We start from the raw sequence: 13,476 nt of genomic DNA, 5'->3' as shown, positions 1-13,476 counted from the left end.
TAGTTGATGATAGAGTATGACTTAGTATGTCTAATGAATTTGACTGCAAGTGCACAGTCTTATCGCGTAGCTTTAAAGATTATCGAATCCCAAAAGACTAAGAATCAATCTTATCGTTATCTAATTGTTACTACGTAAATCTAAGGCTAGTAATTTGATTTATAAGGATTAGAAGGGAAAAATAAAATCTAACTTAAATTATCAGGGAGGAATACCGGTTTGCAACGATCGGACTTCGGGAATTTAGTAAATTATTGACGCAAGTCGTATTTTTAAAATATCTTTCAGTAGGGATCATTAATTTAAAAACCTTCTTCTCACACTTTCGTGTTTATTGATTCGAATCTTATTATTAAACCTAAGTGAGCGCTTTCGCTGTATCAATTAAAGTCTAAAAATAATTTTTGAAAATAAATGAAGTCTAATTACCCTTAAAGCGCTCTCGCTGTATTTAAGGTTAATGCTCAATTCCTACTGTCTAGTTAAAACCTCAAACTCTCGTTTTTATTGATTCTAACTTCTATCCGTTTTTTACTCTCGTAACAAAACAGTTGATAATTAATATTAGAAATTGAAACTGGAAAGATACTTTCATTAACATATACCCCGACAGTGTTACTAAATCCCTTAGGTTATGTGACCTAACATACCGGTATAATTAATTTAACCGGACATAGTCTTTAATATCAAACCAGAACAAAAATAACATATTAACAGTGATCGAAACATGTATTCAACAATTAATAGTAAGCAATAATTATGACTGAAAATAAAAACCTGGAATTGAATATGAAATTGAAACGGAAAATCTTCTAGTACCAAAAACACTCCTCCACAGACTGGTACACTTTGCTTTGATCCGGAACACAAAACAGATTGCAGAAATTAAATTGATTGATAAAACCTAAACAAAATTCTGAAAGCTGAGAAACAAACTAAGGGGGCATGGATTCATTCCTTTCTTGGTGATTACAACTACTATATAAAGGGAGACCTCCCTCACATGAAGCCAAGTGACTTTCTAACAATTTCATATTTGTTTTGAATTTATCTCTCTAAGTTTTATCCTTCTCTCTCTAGAAATTTTCTCTTCACTTTAAGTTGCCTCAGTGCTTTGGAGTGAAATATTCTTTGTGAGGAGAAATTTTGTAAGTGGTTGTGCTGGTCTTTGATAGTATTAAGAGTATAATACCTTTGAGAAATTAAGTTTTGTTTTCTTGAGATCAACCATAAATTTCTGTTGTTGATTTGAAAAACTTAGCCGATGAGAATCTTTGGTATTAGTTGAAAGGTGTCCATAGGTTAAGAATTGTTCAAAATTCAAAAGGTCAAATTGTATTAAAGTTCGTCGGAATAACAAATAAAAGCTCACAAGTCTATAGTGAAAAATCTCAAGAAGAACTCTTCGGGACAAGACTAAGCCTTGGCCAAACCTGGATAACTCTCTACTGCAATCTTTTTATCCTTATCCTATTTAACTTTTTGCAATATAATTTATTTACTTTACTTCCACTACACTTTATAACTCAAAAATATTACTAACACGATCTTAATCAAGAAAAGAGAAAATAACCACACTTTTCTAAAAATTACAATTCACCTCCCTCTTGTGCTTGAGGTCACTTGTTCAATAGATTGCAAGATGATTCTCACTGCACGAAATTTTTTAGAAGAAAGAAAGATGAATTGGGGAAGAAAAGACAAATTAGGGTTTGAGAGAAAAGGGGAAGAAGTGGATAGATTCTGCATAATTTTTCTCTGCTTTCAAAAAAAATTTATTCAACTTTTCTTCACACATTACAATGATAAGGTACATCTCTATTTATAGTTGAGTTTGCTTATTCACCAAACAAACTCTAACTAACTAATTTACTCAGCTAAAACATAGAAAAAATGCTAAGTTTAATTCTGTCGAGGCTAACTCATTCGACAACTACATGATTCGACTACTGCATGCATTTTGACAACTACTTGCTTCGACAAAAAGATTACACTTTTAACAACAGGTAAGGAAAAATGGTTAAATATCAATTTAAAGGAGAAATATATAATACACAAATTCAACAATGAGGCAATATATTTTGAGCTAGCAACTTTAACATGGCGTAGGCGATTTTGATCTGGTGGTCTTTGTCACCGGCAATCTGTCTAGCATGATTCACGATCTCCCTATGTGTTTATACTTTCGTTTTCTTTAGAATAAATGATAAATTTGTAGAATTAAACATTCAATCATTATCTCAGATCCATTGAAACCATTCTTCCTCATCTCTCTCCACCCCTCTCTCATTTCTCCTGTATATGATACTGATTTCACAATCACCACTAAAATTTTGAAAACTTATCCTTGAAATGTGTGAGATAGATCAATGATTCGTAAACAACTAACATTTGATACACCTCTAGATGCTTGTGGATTATCAATGGAGAGTTATAAATAGAACAATCTTTATCTATATTTTTAATATAGTTTTTGTGATAAGAGAATGAAGATGAAGGTGATGAAAACGATATGATAGAATGAGAGGAAAAATAAATTGAAGATAAAAGAAATTAAAAAATTGAATAATGAATTTAAATTTCTTAGTAAAGTAAAAAGAAAATCAAAAGAATCAAGAAGACGAAGTTTTTCATGTGTAATGTTTTTGGCATACGACATACCGGAAAAAATAACGAGAAACATTTTTATTATTTTTTAATTATTTTTTTTAGACCTTGCACTTTGTAAAAAAAAATTCAACAATGAGGCAATATATTTTGAGCTTATAGCTTTTAGCTTGTGATTTCTTTTCATTTATATCCTTATTATTTTAACAAAATATTATTATCCTTATTAATTATAATGATATCTCATGTCATTTTGTATCTATCAGCTAATGAAATAGTTAATTTATCAAACACTCATGTTAGCTTATCAGCTATCAGTCATGTTAATTTATCAGCTATCAGTCATTAGCTATAAGCTACTGGCTACCAGCAGCTATCAACTAGTTTTACCAAATAAAGCTTAAATCTCAATCATTCATTATCACCACAATTCCATGATCCTTATTAAAAAAGAAATTAAATTTAAAATTAATTTAAAATTTACCTCTAAAATAATAACACATACATATTTATTAATTTAAAATATTACTTTATTTTTAAAAATTAATTTGTTTAATTGGATGAAGATAACTAAATCCAAAGGTAAGGAGAGTTCAGGACAAAAAATTGAATAATAATAACGGAAGGTGTCATGTGTAAATCATAGGAGTGAAACATGTGGCGATTGGTAAAAAGCTTGTTCAAAAGTCAAGACAGAGTGAGTGACTGACAGAAACACAGACTTCAACTACCTTTCCATCCTCTCTTCTGTCCTGTCCACACTCCACCCCATGGCTATGGCTTCTCCATTCTCCACCATCTACGCTCGTTCTTTCTCTCTCCCCAATCTAAACCATCCCTTTTCCACTTCTCTCTCACTCCCACCTCTCACCATCACTTCTCGCCCTCCACATTCTCATTCCAAAATCTTCACTTCCCGTCCTCTTCTCTCCACACTTCCCAAAATCTCAACCATAATTCATGCATCCGGAAACGGCGGCGGAATCGGAGGAGATAACGGTGATGGTGGAGGAGGAGGAGGAGGCGATGGCGATGATGGTGGATCGGGGGACAGAGATCGGAACAGAGAAGAAGCGCTATTGGTACTTGCGGAGGTCGGTAAGCCGCTGGAGAGTTTGCCTTCTGATCTAGCAGAGGCGGTTAAAGCTGGACGAGTTCCGGGTTCGATCGTGAAGAGATTTTTCGAGCTGCAAAAATCGAGTGTGTTTCGGTGGTTGCTTAATTTTGGAGGATTTAGAGAGAGATTGCTTGCTGATGATTTGTTCCTCGCTAAAGTTGCCATGGAATGCGGTGTTGGAATTTTTACTAAGGTTTAAACTCACCTAATTATTTACTATGCGTATTTTCTTTGCATGTTAATTTTGATTTTGGTTCTTTCTACCAATATGGTTTGTTCCACATTTGGGTTTGTTTCCTGTGATTTTTGGTTAATTAAGGAATCTACCATGATTGTTTAGTAGTGAGATTATAAATAAACTCTTTACGAAGTAAAAGTTCATCTCTCTTTTCCTTTTTAATTTGTCACTTTTAAACTTTTTGCATGCACCAAGAAACCTAATGATTAATGTTACTTTTTATATAATACTACTTTTCTTTTTACTTATTTGTCACATGCATTTGACTTTTTCCCGGTCCACAATAAATGATCAGTGGTAAATTACTCAAATTTAAAAGGGTTAGAAGCAAGAAACATTAAGAGAAAACTTGGAATGGAATGACCAAATATAAAAGAAATCTTTGGAGTTAGAAGACTCTAAGCTATAAGGAAATTTAAGAAAACATTGAAATGGTAATGACAAGATGAACATAAAATTGCAAAGAAATTAAATACAAGAAATGAATTTGATGCAAGAGAAATTAAATACAAGAAATGAACTTGATGTAAGGAATAAGAACTATACTTGGGATCAAATGTCGACGAAAAAGTAAACAGGTTCAGAAGATAAAAAGAATTGGAAAGGTAATTGCATTGCTGGATTCCTAACGAAATTAAACTTGGAATCTAAACTAAGTTTCTAAGAGCTTGAATCTGCTTGCAGTTTAGGAGCAAACTTCTAAAGTAAGTATGCAACTTCGATTGCTTTGTGTAAACTACTAGTTATAGAGAAAAACTAACTGGTAACCGCCTATTCAGTAGTCTATCATGTCTATGGAGGTTCTTTGAATATTCACGCCTCTTAGCTAGAGGCCGATAAACCGTCCTTAGTGTTATTGTGGTCGATTTGTCAACTCTGTCTATCTTTGCTGAGAGAGTTGAACATGAACTGGACTGTCTGTCTTCATTTTATGTATTTTATTTTAATGTTCAACTAATTATTTTTTCTATTCTCAGTATTTTTTTTTTTATGTATTTGGCTATTTATGTGAAGTATCAATCATGCACATCATCCATTTTATAAATATTATGCTCATTTCAGACTGCTGCGGAGTTGGAGAAGCGAAAAGAAAACTTTACTAAAGAGCTTGATTTTGTTTGTGCTGATGTGGTACGTTATATATTTTTGTTGATGTATTATTTGAGTCTATTTGCAAGTCCCTTCCAAATTATTTTTTGATAATAATCATTTTTTATCATTTAATTTAATTATTAATAGGTAATGGCCATTGTAGCAGATTTTATGCTCGTTTGGCTTCCTGCTCCGACGGTTTCTCTTCGACCACCACTTTCTGTCAGTGCCGGGGTTATTGCTAAGTTCTTCTTTGGCTGCCCTGAAAATGCTTTTCAGGTTAACAACTCAACTCGTCATCTGCTTTGCTTATTTTACTTTTTCATGCTTCGATATATATTGGCTTTATATTCTTGAGTGACTGTTAAACTTTGTCAATATTCAACAGGTGGCTTTGGCTGGATCGTCGTTTTCACTTATACAGCGAATCGGTGCTATTCTGGTATGTATTATGTAATTCAGTTGTTATATCATACATGCATATGTCATAATAATCTCTTTTTGCAGCGGAACGGAGCTAAGCTATTTGCAGTTGGAACTGGTGCATCACTGGTATTTAACATTCTAATATATACACTAGCTACTTCTAGTTTTTGGTGAATAATGTTTAAAATATTTCTGCTAGTGTAATTAATCCATGCCCTGACCAATGCCATTTTGTTGTTTATGTCTGCTCTTGTTATGGCTTGCCATTTCAGATTGGTACTGGTGTAACAAACGCATTGATTAATGCACGGAAGGTTGTTGATAAATCTTTTGCCGACGAGGCTGAGGAAGTACCGGTATTATCTACTAGTGTTGCATATGGTGTTTACATGGCAGTATCTAGCAACCTAAGGTATTTTACCATTGATTGATCCATGTCCTGAATTCCTGACCTAGATCATCTCTCGTGCGGTATGAATGTGATTTACTAAAAAAAGTTTCAAAATTAATTCGGTTTTGCAACCTCAATATGACATCATAACTCTAAGTTTGTATTAATTTTTTTTTGTTGGCATGTATCAGTATATTCTAAAGGAAAACTTGTCTTTGTTCTCTACCAGGTACCAAATTCTAGCTGGAATTATCGAACAACGGATTTTAGATCCTTTGCTGCACCAAAACAAGCTCTTGTTAAGTGCCGTCTGCTTTGCTGTTAGAACCGGAAACACTTTCTTGGGCTCACTATTGTAAGATTATTGAGTCAATGTCAATATAATTTATTACATTTGCTTCATCTTATGTCCTCATTATTCGTTAACAAATCTTTTTGTGAATAGGTGGGTGGATTATGCTCGGTGGGTTGGAGTCCAGAAGATAAGGGATTAAGGATTTTCAGTCGCAAGGTATTGTCATGAAATCAATCGGTTCGAATGTTGTGTGTTGATTCATGATTGAAATTCCATTAGAGTCTTCAATTGCATACATGGTGGCCATTGAAGGTAAAAGATCCATCAGCATGACTAGCAGGAAGCTGCAGCATGAGATAAAGTAAGGTCACGTTTTTTTTGGGATGATTGGGGCATAGTCTCTTCAGTGTTGATTGTTCTTTTGTGTGTATATTGTTTATGCTGAAATTACATGATTGAAAATACTTTCTACTCTAATGTTCCTTTCTTCCCCTTTGATTCTCTTCCCGTTTAGTTTTGCTTCGATAACATTTGCTAGAGATCTCATCATTTGCTAAATAAAATTCGCTACAAGTTCAATAATATGAAGGAGGATCGAAATTAAGTGAATTTACCGTTAGAAACTTGTGCACACCATTGCGAGGTCTTGACAGTTTGAATCTAGAACAAGATATTCGGTCCTACCAATATTTGTATTTGTCAATTGAATTAAGTTTTAGTGTCTCTTTGATTCAAATGGAGGGGAGGGATTTTTTAAATTCTAGATATGAAAAGCTTAATTCTATGAGCAAGTAACAAAAAGATCAAAATTATAGTTAATTTTTAAATGGAGGTAATTTTTAAGGGAATTGGTTCTGCCATTCAAGAAGGTTATATAAGGGTAGCGATGCACTTTGTTACCTGTTTGTATTCTATTTATGTGTAAATTTTATTATATATTTGTTTAATATTATAGTTTATATGGTTTCTAAAAAAATTCTTAAATTTATTTACTCTTCAAGTTAGTTAAGCCATTATGAGGGGTCTGGAAAGCAAAAATGGGATACATGGGGTCCTACATTCAAATTTCATTACCAAATTATACATACAAAAATGTTCCATGAATTTTGTGAGTCTTATAACTTACTCTCTAAGAAGCCTGTCAATTAAGATAATTCTAAAATATAAACATTAAGTGAAAGACAAGGTTCAAGTTTAAGAAGAACAAAGGTGATAAACCAAGACATTTTTGTTTTTATCATTTTTCAATTGAACGTTTTTGTTTTAATTTTATCATTTTTCAAGTTTTCCAAACATTCCTTGTCATATTAAAAACTCTTTGATCATTGATTGTGGTGTAACAATGGTAAGAGATAAATTTGTTTAAGGTATCAATGGTGCGGTAAATTGGATACTCACAAGGGCGTGAATTTTTAGAAGGTGAATGGTTAAAGTTCAATTTATTTATAAAAAATAGTTTGTAAAAACAATTAACTTAAAGACAAATGAATTCCTAAATGCCAAGACTCAAGAAATTGTATAAACTCTTAAAAATATGGATTATGATTCTCTCCATTTTTTTTTCTCTCTGTATTTTTTCACTACCAGTATAATTTTATGCTCAAATAACACGCATATCTAAAAAATAAAACATATATTTAATATTTTACCTTATACACATATTTTTCATTTTTTTTATAAAACGGAAAGATCCAAATCCTCCAAACATTTCACCAAAAGTTGGTAAACAAAATAATAAGAAAGAAACTCCAACAATCTCATTAGGAGGAAATTCTTATCAAGAATATAGAATTAGGGTTTCAACAATAAAAGATAAAGACATTAAAAGTAAGCTAAGAAAATAGAAATAAAAATAACTTTTAATTTCATTGATTCCTTTAATTGTGTCAAAGACACTACATATATAATTTTCATAGTAGATGTCCAATTAAAAGCCCAAATACACAAAAGTCCAATAACCTACTAATAATATAAATTCTATTATTACCCCCTATCAATAACGATACTAATATTATAAATCCTATCATGCTCTTCTATCATTGGGATTGGAGTAAATTAAAAGAGAAAACTATTTGAATTTTTCTCCTTTTCCTTTCTCTCATAATCTCCATTGCTATTAATAAATTTTTGTTTCAAATTAAAAAATGTATTTAATTTAATTTAGTTATTATATCAATAATAAAAATAAAAATAGTTTAATATTCACATGTTCATAATAACTAAATATAAGATTAAAAATTATTTTTCTCAAAAAAAGTAAAATTAAATAAATTATATTTTATAATAAAAATAAAAATATTAAATTTATTAAACAATTTATGTTAAATTAAATTAGACATTAATAAATTCAACCAAAAAATTAATTAGAAATTAGTCACAAAAATTAAGTAAAATATTTAGTATATATATTGGAGTTTAATGTTTTGGAATAATAGAAATTAATTCTAATCCATCTAAATTAATTAGAGTTCCTCCAAGCCGCTGTTGCCTGAAAATCTATCATATGGCAAACACCCCTTGCCACCATTGTTCTTGTCAACACTTTATACTTCTCCTTCTCTATTCTATGTTTTCTCGAAATATGACTATGTTCTTTCCACTCACATCATAGAATGACCACTCATACTAACTTATATTCATTGTTGCAGAAATGCAACTCTCTCATTCACATGAAGCAGCTCCAAGCCTATCTCATAACCACTGGCAAATTCCAATTCCACCCTTCCCGCACCAAGCTCATTGAACTCCTCGCCATCTCTCCTGCGGGCAACCTCTCCTTCGCCGCTAAAATCTTCCGGCAAATCCAAAACCCCTCCACAAACGACTACAACGCCATTCTTCGAGGCCTCGCCCAAAGCTCTGAACCAACTCAGTCCATTTCATGGTACCGCAACATGTTACGCTGCCATCAAAAGATCGATGCTTTGACATGCTCCTTCACTCTCAAGGGATGCGCGCGTGCTTTAGCTTTCTCTGAAGCAACCCAGTTGCATTCTCAGCTTCTGCGTTTTGGGTTTGATGCTGATGCATTATTACTTACTACTTTGTTGGATGTGTATGCGAAAACTGGTTTTCTTGATGCTGCACAGAAGGTGTTTGATGGAATGGTGAAGCGAGATATTGCTTCTTGGAATGCAATGATTTCTGGGTTGGCTCAAGGGAGTCGACCCAATGAAGCTATAGATTTGTTTAACAGGATGAAGGAAGAGGGATGGAAGCCTAATGATGTGACTGTTCTCGGTGCGCTCTCCGCTTGTTCTCTGTTGGGTGCTTTGAAGCAGGGGGAGATTGTTCATGGGTATGTTGTGGATGAGAAGTTAGACAAGAATGTGATTGTTTGTAATGCTGTTATTGATATGTATGCTAAATGTGGGTTTGTTGATAAAGCTTATTTGGTCTTTGATAGTATGAGTTGTAGGAAAAGTCTTATCACTTGGAATACAATGATTATGGCTTTTGCAATGAATGGCGATGGATACAAGGCACTCGATCTTTTGGATAGAATGGCTTCAGATGGAACATGTCCGGATGCAGTCTCGTATCTTGCTGCATTATGTGCATGCAACCATGCTGGATTGGTGGATGAAGGGGTTAGACTGTTTGATTCGATGAAGGTGTCTGGAGTGAAACTTAATGTTAAGCATTATGGGAGCGTGGTTGATTTGTTGGGTCGAGCGGGGAGGCTCAAAGAAGCATATGATATTATAAATTCCATGCCCGTGTTGCCTGATGTGGTTCTTTGGCAGACTTTGCTTGGGGCTAGCAAGACTTACGGGAATGTGGATATGGCAGAGATGGCATCTAAGAAGCTGGTGGAGATGGGATCTAACAGTTGTGGAGATTTTGTCTTGCTGTCGAATGTTTATGCAGCACAGCAGAGGTGGAAGGATGTTGGGAGGGTGAGGGAGGCTATGGTAATTAATGACGTTAGGAAGGTACCAGGATTTAGCTACACAGAAATAGATGGTAGGATACACAAGTTTATAAATCGCGATCAGAGTCATCCGAATTCCAAAGAGATATATGCAAAGCTGGATGAGATCAAGTTTAGGATCAAAGGTTATGGATATATAGCTGAAACTAACCTTGTGTTACATGATATAGGCGACGAGGACAAGGAGAATGCATTAAATTATCATAGTGAAAAGTTGGCTGTTGCTTATGGTTTAATTAGTACAGTTGATGGAACACCAATTCAGGTTATAAAGAACCTTAGAATATGTGTGGATTGTCATGCTTTCATAAAAATTATATCAAATATTTTTAATAGGGAGATTATTGTGAGGGATCGAGCACGATTTCACAGATTTAAGGATGGTGTATGCTCTTGTAGAGATTATTGGTAAAATTAAATTTAGATGCATGTTGTATATATTTTTATTTTCTTAAAGAAGTTTGAATACTCAATTTCTCACAGGATTGACAACAATACTCAGGTAATTCATTAGCTTACTTGTGTATGTTTTTATAAAACTTTATAGCATCTGATGCTTTATCCTTCAAAATATTTCTGCTTCTCTGGTACTATATCCTTTTACAGGATATGAAGATTTCATAGGTCCCAGCTTTTCATTCCGCCTGAAGAAAGCATTGTTAATGTTAAACTTCTTCCCCACATTTTCATACATGACACAACTTATCTGATATTTCTAAGCTTTTTTTTCCAGTGTTGTTAAATATAGGTATAGCACCAATATGCTTTTTGGTAAAATAATATTGTCAAATAGTGATCAGTATATCACTTTTGTATAGCAAAATTTGAACGAACTACTCTTTTTTGTGATCATACTATTGACAAACTTGCTTTATTTCCCCCTTTACAGACTACTAAGAGAAATTGTGATTCTTGAGTGTAACCTGCCTGCTGCAGTTGAGTGATCACAACAATAATCAAGAGTGAAACCAAAGTTATGAAGCTCCTTGTGCTTGTCATAATGCTTATTGTGATCTTGCCTGTTGTTACTGAGGTTAGACATAGTTGTAATATATCAATGGGTTGAATGTCTTCCTCTATTGATGAGTTCCAAATTCTTCATGGTTTAAGGTTCCAGGTAAACCTAGGAAAGAAGTTATAGAAGAGTTGTGGAAACCACCTATAATTGGATGGATCAAAGTCAATACTGATGGCTCAGCAATAGGTTTTCTTTCCATTGCTGCTACTAGTGCTATTTTTAGAGATCATAGAGCTTTTTTGTTGGTTTGTTGCTTCCAATATTGATCAAGAATGTGCTCTTCAGTGCTGCAACGATATCAATTGAAATTGCCAAGGTTAGTGTAACTTGTGGATTGAAAGTGACTTCATGAATGTTATTAGATTTCATGACCTTTGAAAATATTGACATTGTCCCTTGGAAATATTGACATTGCCTCATAATTTCTCAATCTATGAGATTTATCTACACCCACATATTTAGAGAAGAATATTATTGTGTTGATTTCTTTTCTCGTCATGGTCATGTTCCTCTTGGTGGACACATTCACTTGATTTTATTAGGACAGTTTTCATTAGAGATATGTCTCTGAATGCTATTAATTTATCTTAAAAAAAAAAAGTAAATTTGTTTAGAAAAAGTTCCAACCAAATTTAGTAATTATTTTAGTTAACTTTAAAATTCTTATTGTATAATGGTATATATAATGATATAGATTATTAAAAAAAAATCAAATGAATATGAACTGATGCATGCCATATAAATCAAATTCTCTTATATTGTTTGATGACAAAAAGCTCCAACGAAATTAATTGAAATTGCTAAGGAGAGATGAGGGTGTAACATGTGGATTGAAGTGATTCTATTTATGTTTTCATGGCCTTCGGAGATATGTTTTTATAGCATTCAGAAATATTGACATTGTACCCGGAAGATTTATAATAGATAGAAAAACTGCCTCATCATTTATCAATTTATGAGATTTATCTCCACTTGCATACTTAAAGAAGAAAATTATTGTGTTAATTCTTTATTTGTCATTGTAATACAAAGTTTTTAGTAGGAGGGCTTTCATTAGAGATATTATTCTACCTGATCTTGATTAATCTAAAGAAAATTAAATTTGCTTAAGAAAAGTTTCAATTATGGATGATAATTGACATTTTAATATATTTATTGACCGTATATGTACTGGATTTTATGGATACTTAAACACTCATCCTCGTATCTATTATTCATATTTTAATAAAATTAAATCAATTAATTATTAAATATTATATAATTTAAAATCTTAACAATATTAAAAAAGTTTTCAAATTTTTTACTATTAAATTGTAAAATATGTAATAATTTATTTGTTGGTGAGTAAGCATGTACTCATATTTGTATCTGTTTTAGTCTGGGTCGAGCATGCCCAATTCATGACCCAAGGCTGAGCAGGCCCGCTCGCGGTCCAGACCCAATTGCGCACATGTTCTGCGCCAACCGTTACAACGTCAAACCCACGTGCTTCACGAAGGCCACGTGGTCAACCCACTCACGGGAAATCCGCTTACTCATTTCCGAACTCTACGGGCATTTCATCCAAGATATGAGTCACTTGCTAACTCAGCCCTACAATGTAGGATCCTGGCAGTTTTCTATAAGCATTTTAATATATTTATTGACCGTATACGTACTGGATTTTATGGATACTTAAACACTCATCCTCGTATCTATTATTCATATTTTAATAAATTTAAATCAATTAATTATTAAATATTATATAATTTAAAATCTTAACAATATTAAAAAAGTTTTCAAATTTTTTACTATTAAATTGTAAAATATGTAATAATTTATTTGTTGGTGAGTAAGCATGTACTCATATTTGTATCTGTTTTAGTCTGGGTCGAGCATGCCCAATTCATGACCCAAGGCTGAGCAGGCCCGCTCGCGGTCCAGACCCAATTGCGCACATGTTCTGCGCCAACCGTTACAACGTCAAACCCACGTGCTTCACGAAGGCCACGTGGTCAACCCACTCACGGGAAATCCGCTTACTCATTTCCGAACTCTACGGGCATTTCATCCAAGATATGAGTCACTTGCTAACTCAGCCCTACAATGTAGGATCCTGGCAGTTTTCTATAAGCATTTTAATATATTTATTGACCGTATACGTACTGGATTTTATGGATACTTAAACACTCATCCTCGTATCTATTATTCATATTTTAATAAAATTAAATCAATTAATTATTAAATATTATATAATTTAAAATCTTAACAATATTAAAAAAGTTTTCAAATTTTTTACTATTAAATTGTAAAATATGTAATAATTTATTTGTTGGTGAGTAAGCATGTACTCATATTTGTATCTGTTTTAGTCTGGGT

General features: G+C 32.9%; 2 protein-coding genes across 2 annotated transcripts; both read left to right on the top strand.

Annotated features, from left to right (window-relative positions):
• Positions 1-3,271: 3,271 nt before the first annotated feature.
• Positions 3,272-6,661, top strand: LOC131625410 (protein RETICULATA-RELATED 4, chloroplastic-like). The gene is made up of 8 exons (XM_058896267.1): positions 3,272-3,917; positions 5,025-5,093; positions 5,202-5,333; positions 5,443-5,496; positions 5,562-5,606; positions 5,753-5,892; positions 6,101-6,226; positions 6,317-6,661. The coding sequence occupies exons 1-8, from the start codon at positions 3,378-3,380 to the stop codon at positions 6,363-6,365; spliced, it is 1,155 nt and encodes a 384-aa protein (XP_058752250.1). The 5' UTR covers positions 3,272-3,377; the 3' UTR covers positions 6,366-6,661.
• A 1,968-nt stretch (positions 6,662-8,629) lies between these two features.
• Positions 8,630-12,033, top strand: LOC131625388 (pentatricopeptide repeat-containing protein At1g34160-like). The gene is made up of 2 exons (XM_058896252.1): positions 8,630-11,133; positions 11,211-12,033. The coding sequence occupies exon 1, from the start codon at positions 8,779-8,781 to the stop codon at positions 10,510-10,512; it is 1,734 nt and encodes a 577-aa protein (XP_058752235.1). The 5' UTR covers positions 8,630-8,778; the 3' UTR covers positions 10,513-11,133; positions 11,211-12,033.
• The last annotated feature ends 1,443 nt before the right edge of the window (positions 12,034-13,476 follow it).

Source organism: Vicia villosa, unplaced genomic scaffold (assembly GCF_029867415.1).
Source record: "Vicia villosa cultivar HV-30 ecotype Madison, WI unplaced genomic scaffold, Vvil1.0 ctg.000212F_1_1, whole genome shotgun sequence".
In the NCBI taxonomy this organism is placed as follows: Eukaryota; Viridiplantae; Streptophyta; class Magnoliopsida; order Fabales; family Fabaceae; genus Vicia; species Vicia villosa.
Note: the sequence above shows the minus strand (reverse complement) of the source record. Positions and strands in the feature narration are given on the sequence as shown.

Coding starts and splice junctions, on each gene's coding strand:
- LOC131625410 (XM_058896267.1), top strand. CDS start 3,378: ATGGCTATGGCTTCTCCATTCTCCACCATCTACGCTCGTTCTTTCTCT. Junction 5,094..5,201: donor ATTTTGTTTGTGCTGATGTG/GTACGTTATATA, acceptor AATTATTAATAG/GTAATGGCCATTGTAGCAGA. Junction 5,893..6,100: donor GCAGTATCTAGCAACCTAAG/GTATTTTACCAT, acceptor GTTCTCTACCAG/GTACCAAATTCTAGCTGGAA.
- LOC131625388 (XM_058896252.1), top strand. CDS start 8,779: ATGACCACTCATACTAACTTATATTCATTGTTGCAGAAATGCAACTCT.